The sequence below is a fragment of the Puccinia triticina genome, chromosome 7A, assembly GCF_026914185.1.
Source record: "Puccinia triticina chromosome 7A, complete sequence".
Lineage (NCBI taxonomy): Eukaryota > Fungi > Basidiomycota > Pucciniomycetes > Pucciniales > Pucciniaceae > Puccinia > Puccinia triticina.
In genome coordinates this window covers 7,025,253-7,047,552 of record NC_070564.1, presented here as the reverse complement: position 1 = coordinate 7,047,552, position 22,300 = coordinate 7,025,253, and the positions used below count along the sequence as shown (strand labels likewise).

The 22,300-nt window shown below is 47.4% G+C and overlaps 4 protein-coding genes across 4 annotated transcripts; 1 reads left to right on the top strand and 3 right to left on the bottom strand.

Moving 5' to 3' along the window:
• Positions 1-7,073: 7,073 nt before the first annotated feature.
• PtA15_7A783 (uncharacterized protein) lies at positions 7,074-9,702 on the bottom strand (the record flags this gene model as incomplete). The annotated part of the gene is made up of 11 exons (XM_053171426.1): positions 7,074-7,141; positions 7,218-7,285; positions 7,360-7,915; positions 7,996-8,079; positions 8,142-8,294; positions 8,363-8,417; positions 8,476-8,806; positions 8,879-9,058; positions 9,133-9,416; positions 9,500-9,506; positions 9,599-9,702. The coding sequence occupies 11 exons, from the start codon at positions 9,700-9,702 to the stop codon at positions 7,074-7,076; spliced, it is 1,890 nt and encodes a 629-aa protein (XP_053022609.1).
• Positions 9,703-11,067: 1,365 nt separating this feature from the next.
• Positions 11,068-12,308, bottom strand: PtA15_7A782 (uncharacterized protein; the record flags this gene model as incomplete). Its single annotated transcript, XM_053171425.1, has 3 exons — positions 11,068-11,286; positions 11,358-12,034; positions 12,143-12,308. 3 exons carry the CDS (start codon positions 12,306-12,308, stop codon positions 11,068-11,070), a joined length of 1,062 nt encoding a protein of 353 aa, XP_053022608.1.
• A 572-nt stretch (positions 12,309-12,880) lies between these two features.
• Positions 12,881-13,840, top strand: PtA15_7A781 (uncharacterized protein; the record flags this gene model as incomplete). The annotated part of the gene is made up of 5 exons (XM_053171424.1): positions 12,881-13,101; positions 13,177-13,254; positions 13,343-13,490; positions 13,561-13,651; positions 13,758-13,840. 5 exons carry the CDS (start codon positions 12,881-12,883, stop codon positions 13,838-13,840), a joined length of 621 nt encoding a protein of 206 aa, XP_053022607.1.
• Positions 13,841-15,675: 1,835 nt separating this feature from the next.
• On the bottom strand, positions 15,676-16,192 carry PtA15_7A780 (uncharacterized protein; the record flags this gene model as incomplete). Its single annotated transcript, XM_053171423.1, has 3 exons — positions 15,676-15,780; positions 15,845-15,973; positions 16,049-16,192. 3 exons carry the CDS (start codon positions 16,190-16,192, stop codon positions 15,676-15,678), a joined length of 378 nt encoding a protein of 125 aa, XP_053022606.1.
• Between the last annotated feature and the right edge of the window lie 6,108 nt (positions 16,193-22,300).

The window sequence follows — 22,300 nt, the reverse complement described above, 5'->3', positions numbered from 1 at the left end:
CACTGGTTATAAACTGTTATAGTTACAGTTGATATTAACAGTGGTGTGCGACTTTATTGCACCCCTTCTTATATCATTTCTTTCTACTCTTTATGTTATTGGGGCAAGCCTCACACCAGATAACAAACTGATTTTAGCGCAAAAGAAGCCTGTGCAGGCTTGCTACCACTTCATCCAAGCAATAAAGTATCATAACAGCTTTGAAAAAAAAATGTGCCAATCCAATGGCAGTTAGTAGTAACAACACCGCAAGTGCTACGCTACGCTATGAAATGCGGCAAAATAGCGTAGCATATCAGGGCCAGGCTATTCCTCAAGCCAATTAGCTATCAAGCAGCGGGGCCATGCTCTTCCTCAAGCCAATTAGCCATAGCAGTAGCAGGGGACTGCTATTTTTAGCGCTAGCGTAGTGAAAAAGTCGCTACGCAAATTTTGACCTCTGGGTAGCAGAGCAAATGTTTTCTGCTTTTGCTGCAAAATAGCGCAGCAAAAGAGGAAATGAGGCTGGACCCGCTTTTTAATGCTTTTAGCGTCTTTTCGCGGGCACTGCGGCACTACACTTTTTGCTGCTGAACTTGCTTTTCTCTATGCTTTGAGCAAATTTTAACTGAGAATAGTGCTAATAGTGCACTGTGCCGCAGTAATATTGGGCACCAGGTCCCTCTTTGCTGAGAATGGGTTCCAGAGCACAGAGCACGCCAGGGCTTTGGTGCACTGAAGAGCAGGATGAGCGAAAATTGCCGCTCTTCAGCACTCAGCGCAGCATGATTTTGGCTTTTTGGCACTAGGCAGGTGTAGCAACCAAATATTGCTGTTTAACTCTGCTATTTCTGCGGTCAGCATAGCAATTTCCTGCCACCGGCCACTGAGATAGCTGGCTACAAATCTTTGGGGTTTTTTGCTCAAACCCATTAGCAATTTGGAGTGTATGTTATCAACACTGGGTCGCTACGCTAACCATAGCGGTTAGTGTAGCGTAGCGCAGCGCAAATGCGCTATTTTTTAGCGTAGCGTTAGCGCAGATGCGCGCAATTGCGCTAACGCTACACATGCAGGGCGCAAAAGAGCGCGCGCTACAGCGCCTTTAGCGGGAAAAAAGGGCTTTTTTCCGCTAAAAGCGCTGTAGCGCAGCGCAGCGTAGCGCAGCGTAGCGTAGCGTAGCGACTGTAGCGGCGCGCTAACGCTAACAAAGAATTGGCGCGCTGTTAGCGCCGCTGAAAATTAGCGCAGCGTAGCGGCGCTAACAGCGCGCTAACGCTATGCAAAATAGATGGGCGCTTTTTGCCGCTACGCTAACGCGTAGCGCTGAAATAGCGTAGCGTAGCGTAGCAACCCAGTGTTGATGTTATGTATTTGTGAACCAAATGCATGAAATCCATGCATATGAGTGTGATCCCTATTCATTTTGGATTTAGTGGAGGTTTGTTTGGAAAACTCAATCTGATGCAGATGTTGGGTTAAACTTGCCTTAATTGGCAGTAAGGCTTTGTTTGGACCCCATGTTACACTTGATAAAGGGGTTTATTTCTCACACAGAAGCCCAGGGGGTCCGTAAAGTGAGCTCAAGATGGGGGGAAAACTTCAAGTCACACTTCAAGTCACACTGCAAGTCCGTGCTCAAACCTCAAAGCAAAACCAACCAACTCAACCCAAAAACCCCCTAGGCTCACCCAAATTCACCTGAACCAAACAGCAAATCACCTCACCAATCAACTCAAAACCTCTCACCAAGTCCAATTCATCTCACAATTATTTAAAATACAACCATGCCTCAAACCCGATCAAGTCGCCAAGTTCAATTCCCAACTGGCAAATCAGTAGATTGCAGTGGCGGAGTTCGCAGTCGTGGCGGTCGTGGTGGCGGTCGTGGCGGTCGTGGAGGTCGTGGCGGTCGTGGAGGTCGTGGCGGTCGTGGCGGTCGTGGCGGTCGTGGCGGGGGTTGTGGCGGTAGTGACAGCGGTCGTGGCAGTCGTGGCAGTCGTAGCTGTGGTGGAGGAGCTGGTGGCAGTGGTTGTGCTGGAGGTGATTCTTCAGATGAAGAGGAGGGGGGAGATTACAATCCGACTGATTTGACACTAGAAAACTTCAAGAGCCACCTACCCTCTTGGACTGAGAACCAACTCCGCCAGGTGATGGCAAAACGAACTAGACCCTCTAACAAAATCTCGACTCAAATGCAAGAAGTACTCCTATTCCACAAAAAGAACTACATCAAGACCAATTTGATGCTTGCTTTGATTGGGAACATTATGGAGAAGATGGTCAATTCTTTCTTGTAAGTTTGCTTGCATTAACCTCCAAGTTTCCGAAGATACTGATCAAACATCTACTCAGAGGAGAAGATCAGCCCCCAAGACAAAAAAGCAATTGGAATCAATATGTAGCTTTCAGCAGAGAAAGTTTGATCATACCAGGTGGGGCCATGTAATTAGAATGTATGCCTGATTTTAATTACTCCAATTCACCGGCTGACTTCTTTGTCAAATGTGACTCTAGCCTTCACCAGGAGGACATAGACAACAATATTGCAGGAGATGATGACGCAAGTGAAGTTGAATCACTCGTTGGAATTGATCAAGACAATAATGAGTCCCTCACTGGATCAGATATCAATCAAGCTAGCGACAAAGATGAAGATGATTGCTATACCACTGATTCATGCAAAAAGACCTTGGCAAAGGTAATAAAGGAGTGAAAATTACGTTAACATATCATAATAAAACTCACATGATATTGTCATCTAGTTTCGCCAAGTTGCCAAGAAATTGAGGTACTCGCCGAGTTCCAAAGCTGAGTTTGTAGCAATATGTCTAGAGAAAAACTGTCAGAGGCCACATATTGTTGAGAGAGATGTACGTACACAATGGAACTCAACACTTGCTCAACTCAAAAGCCTTCTCCAATGTGAAGCTGCTGTGTAAGTCGTTCCTTCTATTTGGGATTATAATTTTATTAATAACTTCTCATTGCCCAGTGTTGAGTGGCAGCGCAAAAAACGACATGGTCTCGAGCGCAGGCATCAGTTGGATCAGTCAGATTTTGACTTGGCCCGTGATTTGGTTAAAGTCCTGAGCGTATTCTCCGAGTTAACACGTCAAGTATCTATTGCAGGCTCCTCTTGCTTGTCCAATATTGTCATATACATCAACCAAATCACCAAGCACCTATCATCGGTTATCAGTGATCAAAGCAATGAGGAATGCCAGCCAATTGGGATTGAAAATAACTAACAAATATTACAGTTTAACCGACACCTCCCTGCTTTATTGAATAGCTATTTGTATGTAGATTTCGCCCTGTTGTTGACTTTTCTATTCTTACTAATTTGCTTGTGTGTTTCAGTTTTGCACCCATCTTTTAAGGATGAGTACTTTAAGCTCGCAAAATGGGAGCCTGAATGGATTGCTGAAGCAATCTGCTTGGCCCGGGATATGTGGGTATTGTTTTACAAGCCCAAATCACTGACTCCTCCATCTTCTGCACCAAATACAACCTCAAAGGTAATTCATGCATTTCAATCATGGCTTGCCTGGTATATATGATTGATTGGTCTAAATTTTCCACAGCCCCAGACAATGATGCTTGCTGGAATTGGAAACGCTGCCGCTGTCCAAGGAGGAAAAAGCTCGATGGACGCATTTGATATCTGGCTGGCGGGCGGACTTGTCCTGGAGGGTAATGATCTGGTAAATCCGCTGAAGTGGTGGCTTCAACAGAAATCTTCCAGTAACACACACGGCAGCCTATTATACATGGCAATTGATGTTTTAAGTTGTCCAGGTGAGCCGGCTAACAATACATTATAGTTATTCCCTTCATCTAACATTTGTTGGACTTGATAGCAACTTCTGTAGATGTGGAACAAGCGTTTAGCTTTGGTCGGGATTACATCTCTGCAAAAAGGCACCGACTCCAAGCATGTTGAGGTGTTGTTTTCTTCTTTATGCTTCCATCTGTCTGTGTTTTCCTTTTCTTGTTTCCTTTCACCTCTCATATCACAGTGTGTGACATCTCAGCTTGTATGTAGTCTAGGCCAGGGAGGCAGGCGCGGAAATCCTCTTCTTCACTCTTTCCGCGCTCTGTCCTTCCTGACCTAGGTTAGTGTCTTTCCTTTTCTCTCTCTTTCTTTTCTTCATATTGCAATGAACTCACTCTTTCCGCGCTCTGTCCTTCCTGACCTAGTTCATTGCAACAGGTTATGAGCTCCAGTAGCCTTTGAAGCAACAACCTCACTACAAGAGTCCGTAAGCTTTTGAAAAAGCCTAATCAACCTATGTCTTCTTCCTCGACACCTCAAGTCGACAAAACTTTTTCCACCATGTTGTCCAATCCCTCTCCCTGACCTTAAAGAGCATCCAGCTCTGAAAACTTCCGGAATCAAGCCTCTCAAGCTGCCAGGGATGGGCTCCAACAACTCAATCAGCAGCGGAATGCCCGTTGCGTTCTACGCAAAGAATAAACGAATCAAAGAAGGCACCTTGGCCACGTGGAAACAGGCATCTGAGGCTGCCAGCAAGACAAATAGGAAAGCAAAAAGAAATTTTATAGTCTTGGATGATGATTGAGCTTGATTGAATAGTTTATAAAGGCAAAAAAGTATTTCAGAGTAAAAATTGGTTTATAACAGAAATCAAGGTAGATTTTGAAGTTTTTTATTGATCATAAAAATATGAGTATTATTTCTTGTGCACCAGTTTCCTTCTCACAGAGAGGGTGACAGAAATTAGCATTGGAGGTACCCGTGGTACCCGCCAGTGGTACTTGTGGTACCTGCCAAGCGGTGCCGGGTGCGGTGTGAGGTACCTGTTTTTGGTCAAAAAACCCGGCGGTACCCAGGTACCGCTTGGTACCAGGGTCCCAATCAAAATTCTCTATGTCACATTGAGTGCTTTGATCCTGTCATGCGAGCCCTAGATGTGCTGGTGGAGAGGAGAAGCATTGGAGCAGTGTTGGAGTTGAAATCAAAGCTGTGTCATGTCACTTGCCATCAAGTGACTACTTTTTTTTCCTAGTGCACAGTCCTCAATCCAGTGAATCAAACTCTGCTTTCTCAAGACGCGCCACAGAAACCAGGATCAACACTGGGTCGCTACGCTAACCATAGCGGTTAGCGTAGCGTAGCGCAGCGCAAATGCGCTATATTTTAGCGTAGCGTTAGCGCAATTGCACGCATATGCGCTAACGCTACGCGCACGCGGTGCGCAGCTATTTTAGCTGATAGCGTAGTGTTAGCGCAGATGCGCGCAATTGCGCTAACGCTACACATGCAGGGCGCAAAAGAGCGCGCGCTACGCTGCGCTACAGCGCCTTTAGCGGGAAAAAAGGGCTTTTTTCCCGCTAAAGGCGCTGTAGCGCAGCGCAGCGTAGCGTAGCGACTGTAGTGGCGCGCTAACGCTAACAAAGAATTGGCGCGCTGTTAGCGCCGCTGAAAATTAGCGCAGCGTAGCGGCGCTAACAGCGCGCTAACGCTATGCAAAATAGATGGGCGCTTTTTGCCGCTACGCTAACGCGTAGCGCTGAAATAGCGTAGCGTAGCGTAGCGTAGCGTAGCGACCCAGTGTTGCCAGGATCAGCGCTTCAGGATCCACTTCATCAACATCTCCCTCCTGCACAAGGAGCACCAGTCAGAGCAGACAAGGACCTCCGCGGCTCCATGACTATGAATCTCAAAAACCTAGACTTGAGACATAAGGAAACACAAGTACTCACTACCGCCGCATCAATACTCATGGCCTAACTCAATTGCGGAAAGAGGCTGCCAAGAACATTACCCATCACCAACTGACCAACAAGATCAAGGAGGATCTGGAAAACATGTACTACAACTTCCAGTGCAGCATAAATAAACTCTCTGTTGAAAGCGGTATAGGTGCGCATCTATTGTACGAGTACTTGGGGTGGAGGCAGAAAACATGATCTGCAACCAGCTACAACAACTACGCCAAGTATGACCCAATGGCTAAAAAGTTGTTTGCCAAAGGTCAGTAGTTGTTCATCACGTTGATCTTCTGCTTTCATCACTCACCCAGCAGATTTAACTTGGGTTTTGGTTATGTTACCACAGGTGATTCTGAGGAAGTCCATCACGTATGGAATCTCAAGATTCAGGACAAGAAGAATGCTTACTGTGACATGGACTACATTGAATCAATAGTTGATGGTTCTATAGAGAAGGGAAGAAAGATTCAAGTGGTATCGTTCAATTGTAGGTTGCAAGTCAAAAGTACACTTGAACAGTGGTGACCGAGTGGGTCCGCAAAGCTACAATTGATGTAAGTACCAGTGGTGTGTTGTCTTCTGGCTATCATCAAGCACTGAATTCACTTGCTTTGTAGCTCAAGTCAATGAGCTTTTTTTGCCAAGTCAAAGGTTTTTTTGTGCTTGCCTTGCGTCACCCAAAGAGCAATTTCTTTTGTAAGTAGGGGACGCCGCTTGGCATTGAGTTCCTCCAATTGTCAACTGGTGACAACAATCCGCTTGGCAATTGTGAAGAATATTTGTACATAGTCTGGCTATTTTTCAGGGCCTTGGTGGCCGTTGAGATCAATTTTTGTGACTGACATGTGCCTGCTTCATTGTGTATTACAAATTTTGCACTGTACAGAATCTGAAATTGATGATGTTACAACTCTGATTGCAGCTCAACTAGAAGAGTTGAGGATTAGAAAAAAATAATAGAAAGATGGAGACAGCTTGGGCCACACCAGAAAGTTAAATTTGAGCAACAAATGTGCAGAAACTCATGCAGGAGATTGGCTGCAAATTTCAAACCTTCTGAAACAAACACACACACACATACTAGTGTCCAGTGAGCTCAATGGCAACCCTGGTGCTGGGTTACAACAGTAATTAGCTAAGTTAGGTGGAGCTTGGTGCAACATTTCCAAGTTAGACCTAATCAGTTTGATTATTTTCAATCAACTGCAAATCACTCTTTCAACACTGATCAGAAGATACTGTACATACAACAACAATTTACATATAACAGGAAAGAAGGGGATGGAGGAATAACGAGACAAGAGGAGAAAACTAGCCCCAGAAAGAATACTGGCTGACTGCTTGTTTCTCTAAATCTATTCTTTGAGTGTCCCAATGATTGAGTCGGGCGCGTATTTCTTTACAACTTTGGGATCGTGCAACACTGGAGGGGAAGGACGTTAGTTTCCTGAGCACAAGAGAGAAAATGCATCAGAATGGTGGACAGTGGGGTTACTCACTGTTGAACTCCTCTGTGGCATCGCGACCAGCATATAGCATGATGGCTTTCTCTCCACCAGGATGGTCACTAGTGCATATAAACAGTATATATGTCTTGTAAGATACACGAATATGTCACGCCAATCCACAGGAAAGACTTACGCTTTAAATTTGGTGACGTCCAACACCTCCCCGTTAACAACTACCCAGACGTCATCTTTCGTTTTGTGCTTTGCAACTTCGTCCAACGTATACTGTTTCAACGGCCCTTTGTCTTCAATGGTCTTGCCCGCGCCAGGACCGTTGGGTCCTGCCTGATTGGGTGTTTGCTGCGGGGGTGCACTTTGTGAAGCGGCGGATCCCGAGACGGTTGAGCCCCCGCTCCCAGTTGAGCTGAACTGACCATTAGCATCATCCCAGTTAAACGTGAGCTGGACGTTTTTGCTCTGCGGGTTGATTTCGATCGTCGTTTTCAAGTGGTTTTGAATTTGACCCAAGCGGGCAGCTGGCCCAGAGCCGGTAGCCAACGAATGCAGCAAGTAAGAGGATGCCGAGTCCGCCGCTACTCGCCCAAAAACGACACATCCCAGAAGAGATGACCCTCCCAATCGATTGGCTCCATGAACTCCACCAGCAATTTCTCCTGACGCATAGAGGCCTGGAATGGGCTTCTTATTCGTGTCGAGAACCTGAGACTTCTCATTGATTTCCACACCCCCTGAAGAAGGTGAAATGAAAGTTAACAGCTGAATCGTGATGCATGCGCGCATGATAGAGATCGAGTTGCCAAAAGCTCACCCATGCTGTAGTGCAGGACGGGGGTCATCGAAGCTACAAAGAATGGTCCCTGCTGCATGCTAAAGTTGTAATTGTGAAAGAATTCTATTTCGGCGATCAAGTCAGCAAGCGAAGGCATATATCAGAGCCAGCAAAGGATGACTCACTCTTCTTGTATGGGTCGGCCTTTTTTCCTTGTCCAATTTGAACGTAATCATCAAAGGTACTTTTGAGTTTCGACTCCGGGAGCCCCATCTCTTTGGCGAGTTCACTTCCGGTTTCGAAGCGCTTCATGAGACCTCTTCCAACATAGTGCTTACCTGAACAACATCTCGTGGAATGTAAGAATAGTGCAAAGCATCGCTCATGGCTAAAAATGGAAACTTACAATGCCATAATATTTCGTCCGACGATTCCTTGTTGAGTACAAGACGTATTGGAAACTAAAGCGATGAATCGTTAGATTGAATCTCAAAAAACGGGAGGATTATTGGAACGCACCTTGTTGTTTTCCCACATCTTACCCGTAACGTAATCACGGTGCCCCAGCTCGTCGACAAAACGATTTCCTTCTCGGTCCAAAAGAATTCCACCGACGCCACGCAGAGCCTCGGCAGCCAAAAACTTGACCTTGGCGTCGGGTTCATTAGGATCGACTAATCCAGTAGGGTGGACTTGAACCTTTTCCCAGTCGATCCCGGCACTACCTATGGCAAGTGCCATCTTTTGGCCATCGCCCGTGCAATGATCTCCGTTGGTGGTCGGAAGTTTGAGCAAATCGGGGCGGTGCTTTGCGAGCAGCCCGTCTGGGGAGAAGTCGGCAGCGTACCCACTAAGGCGATGGGGCAAAAAGATGAATGAGCAAAGGATTTCTGTATCCTGTAACAACGGGCGTGACTCCTACCCAGTTGCGAGAATGACTGGCCCATTCTCAGTGTAAGTTTTGCCGTCGAACTCATATTCGACTCCAATGACCGCTCCGTTTTCTTTCAGAAGTTTGGTTACTTTAGCTTTCTTGATGATCTGAACACGATTAGGGTCGTTATCCGCTAGATCTTCCAAGGCCTCCATTTGGGCGTAAGTGCTATTGTGGAGAATCTCGATTCAGCTCTTGCTTTTGAAAAACCTGGATGAAGTAGCCCAGGTATATTCGCTCACATAGTCATGCCAGGAAATTGAGCTCCACCCCGATGGGTACGCTCAAACGAATGGCCACCAAGTCGGGAAACCTTGGAGAGATCTAACGAAAATTTGTCTTGTAACCAGTTCACTGCCTCGGCTGATTTCCCGGTCAAGACCTTGATGAGATCGTCTCTTGCAAGGTCTCGGGCACTTTTTTTAGTATCTTCGAAGAACACTTTTGCCGAGTCTGGGATTCCCAGCTCGGCCTGGGCGTTGGTGCCGGCCCCATTGATACCGGAGGTGGCTTTGGTGGAATTGCCCTGGTTCAAGACAAAGATTGGGCTTGGTAGTCAGTCATCCAGGGGTTGAATATTAGTATGATGGGCGAAATAAGATTACTGACTCCGAAGCTGTCACATCAATAGTAACCCAGAGAGAGGATTGTAGTCAGCACAAGTCCGGCAACAAGTTAGGACAGCAAGTCTGGATGGGTTCGACTGACAATGGGTTTTTGTCAAGCACCAATACGTTGGCACCTCGATCGTAGAGTGTGTGGGCAGCAGACAAACCACTCAAGCCACCTCCCACGACAATAACTTTGGACATGACTAGATGCTAAGACGCAACAGGAGTTCTAGTTGAGACGGAAAAGGTTGACTACGGATGGATGGATAAACAGGGAGAATGGATGATGAGATTGCTGAGGTTGGGACAAGCTGGGTGTGCTGTGAGTAGTGGTGGGCATGGGCAGATGATTTAAATAGATGAATGTATGAAACAAGAGAGGCTCACATAAGCAGATTTGTTTGTATCGGAACAGCCTTATGAATCGCATGAGCATCATCGACAGCTGACCTGCGTAATCAACACTAGCAACATTACCCCACAATCGGCGTCGGTGTGGGGTACATATTTACATAAATCAACAGGCCCAAAACGGGAACCACGGACGATGTACCCCACAGACCACGGAGAGAGAACAGTGGTCAAAGAAAACGAAGGCAGACCGTCGACAGTGTCCTTTTTTGGGGGGGTCCAACCAATCAGAAGGTGCGCAATGGTCTTGAAATTGGGCACCAACCAAAATTCTTGCCGGATGTGCATGAGTCACGATCCGGAACATGTACAAGCGCGCAAATGAATGACATCATCTTTAATTGAGCTCTGGAGTCCTGGGGGCAGTCATTCTGTTTTCTTACACAAGGAGCACATGAGCTGCACATCTCAGCCTTTGGGCAAGAGAACCCATATCCTCCCATATCTGAACAAATGTCAGTGTCGACTACATATTTATTTATTTATGGAAATATTTATGTCAGTCCCTCATGTTCAGGCCATGATATGTCCAAACATTTTACATTTTTGTAGGCGTTCCCGGGAGCTTCCTCCCATTTCCTGCGAGTCTCTTGGCCAGCTTTGACTGTCGTCAAGTCTCAAACATTTGGATCCAAGCTCGAGACGGTTGTGGTTCACAAACCCACGCAGCTGTAATAGACTCAGATAGAGTCGTATTGGTTTTCCTGGTGGCGCCGGAGATCGAGCATCTGAATTGTGAAATGTTTTTACTCTGCGCTTACATAGAATTCTGCTATTTTTAGACTATGCTTTCTAATTTGGAGAGCTGTTGGAGCTTTCCGGAAGGATCGGGCCCCAATCTTGTCAGACTGATTTACTCAGAAATTTAATTGATTGGGCTAGATAAGAAGGACTTCAAAGAACAACCAATCTGAAGGGATGGTCTTGCAGCCAATCTGAACCACTACCTCTTGATTTTGCCGAAATTTTGTTCTTTCGTCTCTCCAATGTTGCAACTTTCGGTGTGAGATAAATTCACGGATTGCAATGTGGTGTTTGATTGGTGCTGTATCAGCTGGCGTAGAATAACCAGTTGATGACGAATTTGTATTGGATATATTTTTCGATGAGGTGAACGTGCACAGAGAAAGAAGGATGTGTATGAGTACAAATGCTTCAGTTCGGTTGGAATAAACTAAAAAGACTGTGATCGGATAAATCTTTCCATTCTAGCCAAAGGACCGCACAGCCGACCCCAAAGATTAAGAGGCAAAGGTCGTCGATCAAGCTACTAGTGATGGCAAAGTATTTCATAGCAGTCGAGGCGAGAGTAGAGTAGGGCATCGGCAGTGACATTATAAGGGTATCGAGCAAACCAGGTGACGATGCAGAACCCTACAAAAAAAGCCCGCAGGATTTCAAATGAGCTACATGAGGAATAGTGGGGTTCAGATAAACGGTCCTACCCAATTGAACATCCATCTGGTGGCCTGGAGGGCTAATTCAATCGTCACAAACATCCAAAACACTGGTGCTGGCCCAAGAGCTTGACGGACCGCAGGGGTCGAGCCAGAGGGATAGAGAGCCTCCCATTCAGCTTTCAGATCGATGTTCGAGTCCTCAGCAATCGGGCTGGAGCCTTGAAGGACTCTCCAGTAGTTCGACAAAGGATTCCACCATAGCACAGCTGAGACGACGAGACCGATGACTGTGAGTAGATTGAGTAAGGGGAAGATCCGATCGACCCACGTCTTCTCTCTTGGTGCCTGGTTGCCCATTTGCATCCCACTCAGGCCGGCAGACGCTTGTTGCATCATCGGGTTGGGCGCAGCTTCTGTGCCAAACATCTGGTCGGAAGGTAAGCCGCCTGAGTTGGGCATCTCGAGTCCCATCGCCTTGATCATTTGGAGCATCGGATCGGCTGCATTGGGGGGAATTGAGGAATTCATCGATAGGCGATCTAGAGATGGATCTGAACGAAGTTGCCTTGTCGGCTGCTCAGGTACGTTCATTTTCTGGCTTGTAGAAATTGAACTGGTTGATGATGAAGGTGGCTTGGTTCCCGCATTTGAAGAGTTCGGTGGCCGATCGGTTGAATCCAACTTGGAGATATCCACGTCTGGTGGTTCAGTTGAGACCTTTTCTGATGGACGAGGGGAATTTTTTCCGGGTTAAGATATTCAGATGTATCATCAGCTTTCCCTGCGATTTTCTTTTCTTTTATATTTTTAAAACCACTTCGTCAACTTACCGGCTTCTGAATGAGGGTAGATTTGGCTACTTTTCATTGCTCCGGTAATCTTGGCCAGTCGATCATTTCCTCTTGCGAGAATTTTCGCCTTTCGAGCTTCGGAACGCAATCTAGCTGGGGAAGGAGCTTCTGATTCGGTGTCTTGCTTTGATTTGTCGTCTGCCATTTTCTGGTTTTCGGGCGGAGCGCTTCAGTTTGTCTAGGTTTGCCTTGACGTGGCTTCGGCAAGGAGAATGGATAACGTGTGACAGGTCAGGAAGAGCTCCATGTCACGGAGTCTGAAAGGGGGCCGACACCCGCATGCGATTGGTCAATGGTGACAGGAAAGTGACAGAGGCTGAAGGCAGACATGTTGTTCCAGTCTTTCCAGTCTTCTCCACCAATCGACATCAACAATTTCGAGGGGAATTATCACCGGGTGGCACTGGATTCCACATATCGTACCTCATAGAAAGAATCACGAATCACCACGATTAAGCGATCAGGCGGGCTGAAATCGATCGAGAATTGGTTACCTTTCATTCCAGATGGCACCATCAGCTACAATCAACCTCCACCGTCCTCCGAGTCAAGTAGATGCTCACCTGAATGATTATTTCCTCAATGAAGTCAGTCAGTCAGTCATCACCATTCCATTCGGATTTCGAAATTCAGACTGGTATCTGTAGACGGACTAAGTAAAATAACATGAACCTTAAGATCGTCTCTTTACCCGATCCCTCCACTATTTAACCATAGATGATTCATTCGATCTCCGAATCAGCTTCACATGCGTTACAAACTTCATCAGATGCGAAAAGGGCCTATCAGGAGCGGAAAAGATTACAACTTGGTGGAACAGCCGTCAAGGAAGAAGAACCAGCTCGGATCGCCAAAAATCAGAAAAATGATCTTGACGAAGCTCATCGAATTCGTATGGATGCAGCTGGCTACAAAGTTGGATGGTCATTAGCTGAAAGGTTTCTTATTTTATTTTTTGCCTAGCTTCTATGAATAGGATGTTGACCTCATTTCTCGATCTCATTGTAATATAGATTATCCAGAGATAAACCCCGTTTTTCAAAAGCTACACCAGACCCCCTTGAAGTTATCAAATTTATATGTAAAGACATGTATGTAACCAACGTGACTAACCTTTTCTAGAATATTTCGAGCTCAAAGTACCGCATGACGTCTTTTTTGTGTTGATTTGAATCTCAGTTGGACAGCGATGTACAATAAGCAAGTAGACAACCTTAGGACAAACCATCGAGGAATTTACGTGATTCAAGACCATTCTTATCGTGCATTTTTACGGGTCAGTGTTCCGAAAGGATACGAATCGGAAATGGATGAGATTTGTAGAAAGGTGAATGCTCAAAAACCGATTCAGAGATCTCTTTGGCGTACTGCGACTAATGTGTTTTGCTTCATCATAGATGGTGATCTTTCCTTCGGCAGTCATCAGAGGTGCTTTGATGAATCTAGGCATTCAATCGATAGTCTCCGTCGAAATAGCTATACCCCAATGTGAGTCCTATACAAGATCTTATTCGGATTCCTTCCCTCACCTACACTGCCTTTTTCATTTCGCGTTTCAATCGGATTGTAACTTGAGTTTTGTTGTCCTTAACAGGCACATTTCAAATCCGTACTGCCATCACATCTCCGAACCCTAATACGCCTCCAGGAAACCCCAACCCTAACAAGCAAAACTAAATCAATCCTGATTATTGCGACTTGTTTTTTTTCATCCTCCTGGCCTATGCCTCATGTACAGATATCTTTCCTTTATGCTATTTCACCATGAGTAGCTTTACATCCGTTATGGCAAAAGCATCCCCTAAAGCACTTTTATATGGCTGGCTGCAATGAATACAGTTATTACAAATAATGGAGAGGCATTCAAATGGTAACTTCTGGGAGCCAGCCCCGCCAGGTGGCTATGGGCTTGGCCGCCTGGACAGTTAAATCAGGTATCCGGGACAATCCGACATATTGGATCGCCCGCGCCTACCTGCACTGATAGCAAACTTCAAGTCCCCGGGCAAGCGACCTCCGAAGGATATGAAGGGTCCCTATGAGACGGCGTCCCCCCCTACAGAGCGACATTCCCTCCTCCCGCGCCTTTGATCGAAGGACTTAGCTGAGGTCGAATTATTCAGGTGGCGCGGCCTGTTCCACTTATTTATTTTTGCCCTCCAGATTCATGAACCAATCCATCTGCTGATATAAGTTCATCGCCATGTGCTCTGGCGAGTCTGGGGACCCATGAGTGCCCTCCCACATTTGGTAAAACATACAACGCCACCTTATACACGGTTTTGAAAGAAGAGATACGAAGCAAGTGGTTTTTAGGTAATCTCTTGCGAAAGGTTCTGCGTCGCTGGGTGAAGTGAACATACGCGGACGATAAGAATGATTTTTAAACCGCTGCGTCAATGCAGTGCGATGAAACATCAAACAGGGACTTTCAATGGTTATCTCTGAATGAGTCCCCCCCCGGCGAACACTGGCTTGTTTGCCTTCCAGCTCGTCGCAAAGGACAGCAACAAGCTGGATGGGGCAAGCAGGAAGCTTCCACACCCAAAAATAGCACGGGTGGTACCTGTGGTACCCCGCAGGCGGTGCCGGGTGCGGTACTAGGTACCTCAATTTGGCCACAGAGGCTAGAGCGGTGCAGTACACCCGGGGAGTCCATCCACGGGGAAATCACGCGGATTCCACGAGGACTCCACGTGGTAGCCGCGCGCGAGGTCGGACCAGCGGCTTTCGGTCCAGGGAATCACGGGATCACCACCGGGAGGATCACCCGTGGATTCCACGGCAGATTTCGGCACCGCGTGGAATCCCCGTGGATTCCCTGTGATCACGACGTGAAGGTCGGGCCCACGGATGGATCACGGGTCCTTCAACCGTGGACTCCCCGTGGATTCGCCGTGATACCCACGGGCGGGTCGAGCCCACAACAGGCAATCCGGACACCAGCTATAAAAACTGGATTGTTTTGCAGCAATTCATATTCATCTGGAGTACAGGGTAGCATATGCTGCATTCCATGGATTTAAAAAAGAAAAACAACAATAGATCCTATTTTACAACAGGAGAGAGAATAAAAATAGAGCCAAGAAAATAAGGCAATCATTGCCAAATCTCGACAATCACCACTAGTCCACCAGACTCCTGAAGAGACATCAGTGAGCGCGACGATCAACCAGTTGACACCGCAATGATGACCGCGGGTGGGAGTACCCAGCACAATCTCCGGCGTGCTTGGCGTCTGTCTTCTGCTATTCTTGCTTGTCGTCCGATGATTGCTGTCGTATTCGTCAGACAAAGAGTGCTTGGGACGAGAGGTGGCTCAGAGGCCAAGTAACCCTTGGACAACCTCCTGGCCGATCTTGTCGTGCAGAGCTGCTCTGAAAGCAGCGTTGTTTGAGAAGCTCGGCTTTTTTTCCAAGAGCTTGGTCTCTATCGCGATGAAGACCTAGTTGAGTAAAGCGGGAAACCGGGGCAGGAAGGGAAGAGAGAAGCATCGAAGGCAGAGGGAAGGATCATGCGGCGGCTGCGATCACAGGGGCGGGCTCGGTGGCCGCCTGCGAGACCTCGGGCGTAGTGTGGGCAGGAATCTGTGGGGCGGCGTCGGAGACGGGCACGGGCTGATGGTGCGGAAGAAAGCTGCTCAGCAACAGCGACTCTGGCAGAGGGGGATAGTGTGCTTACCTCAGCGGGGGCTGCCGATTCGGCCTCTTCTTCCTGTGTGGGCTCGGGCTTCTTTGTGGGCTCTTTCTTCTTCTCGCCGACAGCGCCGAACAAGCGGCCGCTGAACCGTTGGGCCAGCTTGGCCAAGTCCTGCACCAAAAGAAGCATGAAGAGATGAGTGGACAGCTCTGGGAGAGAGAGAGAGAGGAAGATGGATCGGCTGACTTTGGGGGACTTTTCCTTCTTCTCAACTTTCGCCTCCTCTGGTGTCTCCGCGGGAGCAGCAGCGGCCTTGGCCGGTGAGGCTTCGACAGCCTCGACGGCGGGCGCTTGAGGGGATGCAGGAGCAGCGTCCTGGGCAGGCAACATCAGCGTGCAGTCTGATTGGACCCAACAGATGCGGGGGGGGGGGTGGGGGGAAACAAAACATACTTCTGCAGGTTGGGGGTCGGCGGTTGGCTCAGCAGCGACAGGGGCCTCGGGCTCGCTGGCACAAGTCCCTTGTTGCCCTGGGTCATCCAGATTAATCAAGCCGGACCGGAAGTTTGAGCCGCGGCGGTTATCATCAAATTAGCCCTAATCTCCCGGTGAGCTGCATTCTTGTCGGTTCCACCGGCAATTCAGGGCCAGCCGTGGGTTCCCCGTTGTTGAGAACAACGAGGAATCCACGGCTGCCCCTGCATGTTGTGTGCTTGTGGGCTCCACTGCAATCCCACAGGCGGCCGTGGAATCCTTGTCATTCTTGACGTGGAAATCCCAGGCGGGTGGAGACGACGGGCTTTCCCGTCGTCTCCACGCATTTTCCACGGGAGGGTGGAGACGACGGGGGGAGCAGTGAATTCCACGTGGGTTTCACGTATCCAGTGATCCCGTCGTCTCCACAAACCGGCGGGCCAGGAAGCACCCCCGCCGTGTACCCATGTACCAAATGACTATGTATCCTTACCTGAAGCGCTGTAGAAATAAAGGTTGGTCACGGTGTTGAAATGTCCGCTTCCGCCTTCTTCAAGAATGTTTATCCGGGCTTGACTGCTTATTGATGTCTCGGCTCCGCACTGCTATCAACAGTCAGTCAGCTACACTAACCATATCTGTTAGCGTAGTGTAGCGCAGCACAAATGTGCTATTTTTTAGCATAGCGTTGGCGCAATCGCGCGCATCCAAACATATCTAAGCCCTCGTCCCCGAAGCGGCCGGGGGGGACTCATTTGGCCTGGGAGAGATGCATAGCATCGAGATCTCTCCCGCAGGGAGAGGACTTATGAATTATCAGGCATTTTGGCCTGAGAGAATCTGGATGTTTTGGTGGTGGCTGATGTAATCACCACCTGCAGACCACAGTTTTTGACAAGTTCATTTTTTGTCTTAAAAAATGGAAGCTTGTATTTTTCTGAATCCAACTGTCTGTTCAGAATTTTGGGATTCCATCGCCCTTGTCCCCAAAGAATATTCAAAGTTTGAGATACTTGGCCGTTTACTGGCAAGGGAGGGGTGTTTTTAATTAAGATTTAATTTAGGTGGGAGATAAAACTTTAAAAGTTGGACCAGTCTTCAAGAAATCACTAATTTCCAAAAAAGATAGAAAATAAATTAAAACACTTGGGGGGTGGCTACCTATGTAGGATTGTAGCCAAGATGCTGGCGCTCAGCTGGGATAGAATATGGATGGGAGAAAATGGAAACCTGATTTTATAATCAAAGAGAAAGAATTCCCATGCTTCCTTTTGAGATTCTCTCATGCAAGAATCTCAGTGTTAGTTGTAAGCCCCGCTTGCACCTACAGCTTGGTGGTGCCGCGGGCTTTGTTACGCTCGGCGTGCATCCGCACTAAGGCTACACGCACAGGGTGAAAACTATTCTAGCTTTTAGTGTAGCATTAGCGCAGATGCCCACAATTGCGCTAACACTAAGAGCATCCACCCTTGTTGCAGTAAATCTTTAGGTAGCCAGCAAGAAACACTGGGTAGTTACGCTACCAGTAATGGTAGCATAACGGTAACGTAACAATTTTTTTTGCATTATCATTACAGTTATCCGTAATTGAGAATTTTTATGTTATAATTATCTGTTTGCACTTATTTTTTGGTTAAATTACGTTAACCTGTGGGCGGGCGGAGATTTTTTTCCCACCATTGCATTACTGAAGTCAAGGAAAAAATGGAATTACTAGTAATATAACGGATAACGTAATTAAAAGCAATGTATTATTATTATTTTGAGGGGAGGATCGCCTTCAATGCCTTCCCGGCCTCCGCGAATTCCCCAGTCAAAGGGACATCCTCGCAAAGCCACATCAGGCTACTAACGCAGTGCAACATGGTTGAGGGGAGTAGGCTCCCGCGGCGACTGCTACAAACATCCAAAGCTGCTGAGAATAATCTATTGACAGCGCAAGAGCTCCCATGTTTAGAAAAAATCTTGCCATATTAGGGCTGTTTCATCCCTGGATAATGTGATATCACATTATCCAGGGGTGGAGCACTGTACATTACATGTTTCAATGTGATAACGCATTATCCAGGGGAAGAGCGCCGTACAGCATCTGCTTCACGGAGATAACACATTATCCTGGGAAAAAATCACTACGTTATCTGTGTTGGGAGGCAAAAAAAAACGGTTCAATTACGTTATGGGTGCCGCAAGAAATAGAGAATTACTGATAGCAGTAACGTAGCCTGGCGTTCACTGAAACCACTAGGTTACTGAGGTAACGTGGATAAAGTAGGGTAACGTAATTACCCAGTGTTGCAGCAAGTCCCACAAGGCTTAGCTAAAGAAAAAAACACCCTATATGTATGGACATACATACACCCCTCAGTAATTAACACAATGCCGCCAATGGCATTGGTGACCGGTGATCCAATCAGATCCAATCAAATGACCTGGTGACCGGTCATCCAATCAAATGACCGGCCATCCAAGCAAATGACCGGCTATCCAATCAAATGACGTTGTCTGATCCATGCTTTCTGTACATGCGACTTTCAGTAAGCTTCTCTGACATCATCCTCAGTGCCTATGTCACCAAATTCACACTGCACTCAGCCGCATGTGCATTCCCGCCCGCACTATTGCCAAGAAGAAATTCTGTCATGCTTGTCAATATGAATCACAACACCGGGTTTGGGCAGGCCTGCCTGATTTGCCATCCCCAATGTTATACCCCACCACTCAAATCCCAGTTTGGATTTGCGTGGGCTGAACCGTGTGGTTGCTGCAGGTGGGCACCAACCCTGTCTGCACTGAGTTTGACAGCGCAGACAGATTGGTGTCCCCCTTGGCCTGACCCATCTGGCTCAGCCTTTGGAGACGCTTTGTGCCTCCTCAGAGAGGCTTTGTTAAGCACATATGAGGTTGAACTCAATACAAGTCCCTCCCTGTGCTTGCAGGGCGCAAGCACCCTTCCGCTTGCAGGAGGGACTTGTGCCTAATGTCCAACATTTGGCTTGAGGCTGCCCAGCCAAATGTTGAAAAAATCCTTCTAACCCCCATGTCACCGCATACCCCTCTGATTTTTTCACAGCCTCCAGTACCATTAGAATCAGCCTTTGTTTCTACATAATCTCATGTGTCCAAAACAACACCTACCACCATCCACTGAAAAAAAAATGATGTAGAGATTCCACCTGGGATCCTATCCGGCCTGATGTAAACCGCATAGCCAGTCTGGCCTAAACACATGAAAGTAAGGTTTGACATCATACATGAAACCCTGTGGGACTCCTTGCTTATGCACTCAAGAGACCTGCCCATATTAATCCAATACTGGAAAAAACCATGAGAGTGTGTCCTACCTCAACCTTTGGATATGGCTTCTTTGCATTGCTCAGGAATAGCCCCCACCAGAATGGCCACTGAGCAGCCAGTTTTTGATGGTTTTACTTGAAAAAATATGTACAGGACAGCTCAGATTGAGGGCTATAACCTGGTATATGGGGCTTTGAATTGGAAGTTGAGAGGGAGAGGGAATAGAGATGTAAATACAAAATACGTGATTTTCTGCGCAAAAGCCTGTCAGCCTCAGGCAAAGAATGTGACTTTAGTGCTAAGCCTAGCTTAACTAAGCCTCTCAAACGGAGGGTCCGGGGGACCTCGCCCGGAGGGCTCTCCGCAGGAGAGGTTTACGCCTAATGTCTGAAGTCTGGCAGGGAAAGGAAGGATATTCAACCAAAATCACTAAATAATTATTTAAAAATCAGAAAAACATGTACAAAAAAAACTGAATCAACAGATTCATTGGCAGTGCTGATGCGCACCCTCACCCAAAAATTTGAGCAAAAAGACCCAAAACTGATTGAAGGAATCCGTTTTGAAGGTCAGAGGAATCCTGAAGGATATTACATTGCTCTGAAGATCCATTTTTGGATTTTCTGATAATATGCACAATTGAATTTCCTTTCTGCAACAAAATGCAACACTACATGTGTAGGATCTGCGGGTTTGCAAATCCAGGATCCACCAGGCATGATGGTTGCGCATCCTTAGTTTACATTTCTTCATGTTTTTTATTTTTATTTTTAAACCATCAGTACAGTGCAAATTGTTTGGATTGAGGAGATGAGACTGGTGCCAAATGAAAGCTGAGGTCCAGAAGTATCTTTTGGCTCTGGGGCAGGTCCACAGGACCTGAGGGGGAGGCTGGCTGAGGCTTAATATTTTCCCTCCAGCCAATTGTGATTTCTTTCCCAGCCAAAATTTTGACATTACGCGCAAGTCCCTCCCTGCGGGAGGGGCCGCTTCGTGGCCAGCCACAGCGAGCCTCCCACCAGGGGGGACTGTTGTAACCCAGGACTGGGTTACGCTAGGGTCTTGCCTAGGCCCCTTTTCCATTCATGTATATAAACTAGTTCCCTGTTTACATACATGAAATATCACTTTGTGACCTTGTTCTTCCGCATCTCCTGAGCCTGAGTTCCATCAGGTTATGAGCGCCTAAAAATTTCTCGTTTCTCTCTCGATTTCTCTCTATAGCCTAGTGTAGGGCATATATTGTTCTCTCTATTGTCGTATCCTCTTTCCACTCTCATAGTCATCAATGGTAGCCTAGCGTAGGGCATAATCGACCAGAATTTTTTCTTTCCTATCTGTCCATCTCTATCCATATCTCGTACCAACTCTAAATTTTGATCGGATCCTCAAGACTCTTTTGAACCTAACTCTGCTGATTAAGCTGCTGACGAGTCGCACTCTGAAGTATATCCATATCTGGGATGCTGGGTTTTTGGGGCTGAACAGGCGTGTAGGCAGAGAGACCAACCAACGACTTGACACTCTACCATTTTTTTCCTCAACTCCACCTCACCGCCGACACACCCCATAACTCTTCCCTATCTACACATCCTCATCGTTTTCATCTTGTTTTTCCTTCCCCACTATCTATCACTTCTATCATCGACTCCTTTCATTCTACACCTCAATAATAAAAAAAAATAAAATAAAAAATAAAAAACTCTCCCTCGACCGATATCTTTCCCCCTCTCCAACTTTTTCCTTTTTTTCTTTACCCAGTTACTCCTCTGTTTTCCCCACCATGTCCGACCCCGCTCAATCCTCCCCGGCACACCCTGTCGGCTCCACCTCCACGACCACCCCCGCTAACTTCCGCCAAGACAGAGAACCACCACCGCATCAGACCCCTGTCGGAGGCGAGGCAGACCCAGCCGATCCACCACCACCAAGACAAGCCACACGACGACCATCCAGACGGGACCTCGTTGATGCCGATCTAGACAGAGTGGCCTCAGGCGTTATCGGATCGATCACGCATGGTTTCCGCGACGCTGACAGACTCTTGGCCGATGGGTCAAACTATGGAGCGTGGCAAGACTTCATCAACAAGCGCATGCGTGACGCTGTCAACGTGACCAATTTCTATTGAAACCCAACAGGCAACGTTTACCACGAACGTGTCGGACGGGCCCTCCTTCTGAATTCCATCAACCGTTCCCTTCATCGCAACCTCACCAGATTAGCCACAGCTCACATGATGTACACTGATCTATCAATGCGTTTCAATTCCGTCAGTCGCGCGGCTCATGTCGATCTCTACAGACGTTTGGTCAATTTCGAAGCCTCCGAACATGTCTCCACAGCGGCCATCACTGCCCACATTAGCGACATTTTCGACGAGATGACCGCAATGCAGATGCCTTTCACCCGCAATCACTGGGCAGGCCTGGCACTTCAAAATGGACTGTCTGCTGAGCCCGAGCTCCAAGCAGAATTTGATCACCGTCTAGAGATCGACCTCCAAGACTCAACACCGGAAGACCCGCCGATGACGTTCACTGAAATGGTGCGGCTCATTGACCAGATACGCCGGCAACAACGAATTCAGGATGCCAGGAGAGGAAGAACGCAAAACACTCCGACTCTCTCAATGAATGCCGCCACCGCGACACCTGCCCCGCCTGATCAACAACATCCCAACTTGCCAACTCATCCTCCCTGTGCAACCGAAATGTGGCCCGGTTTCAA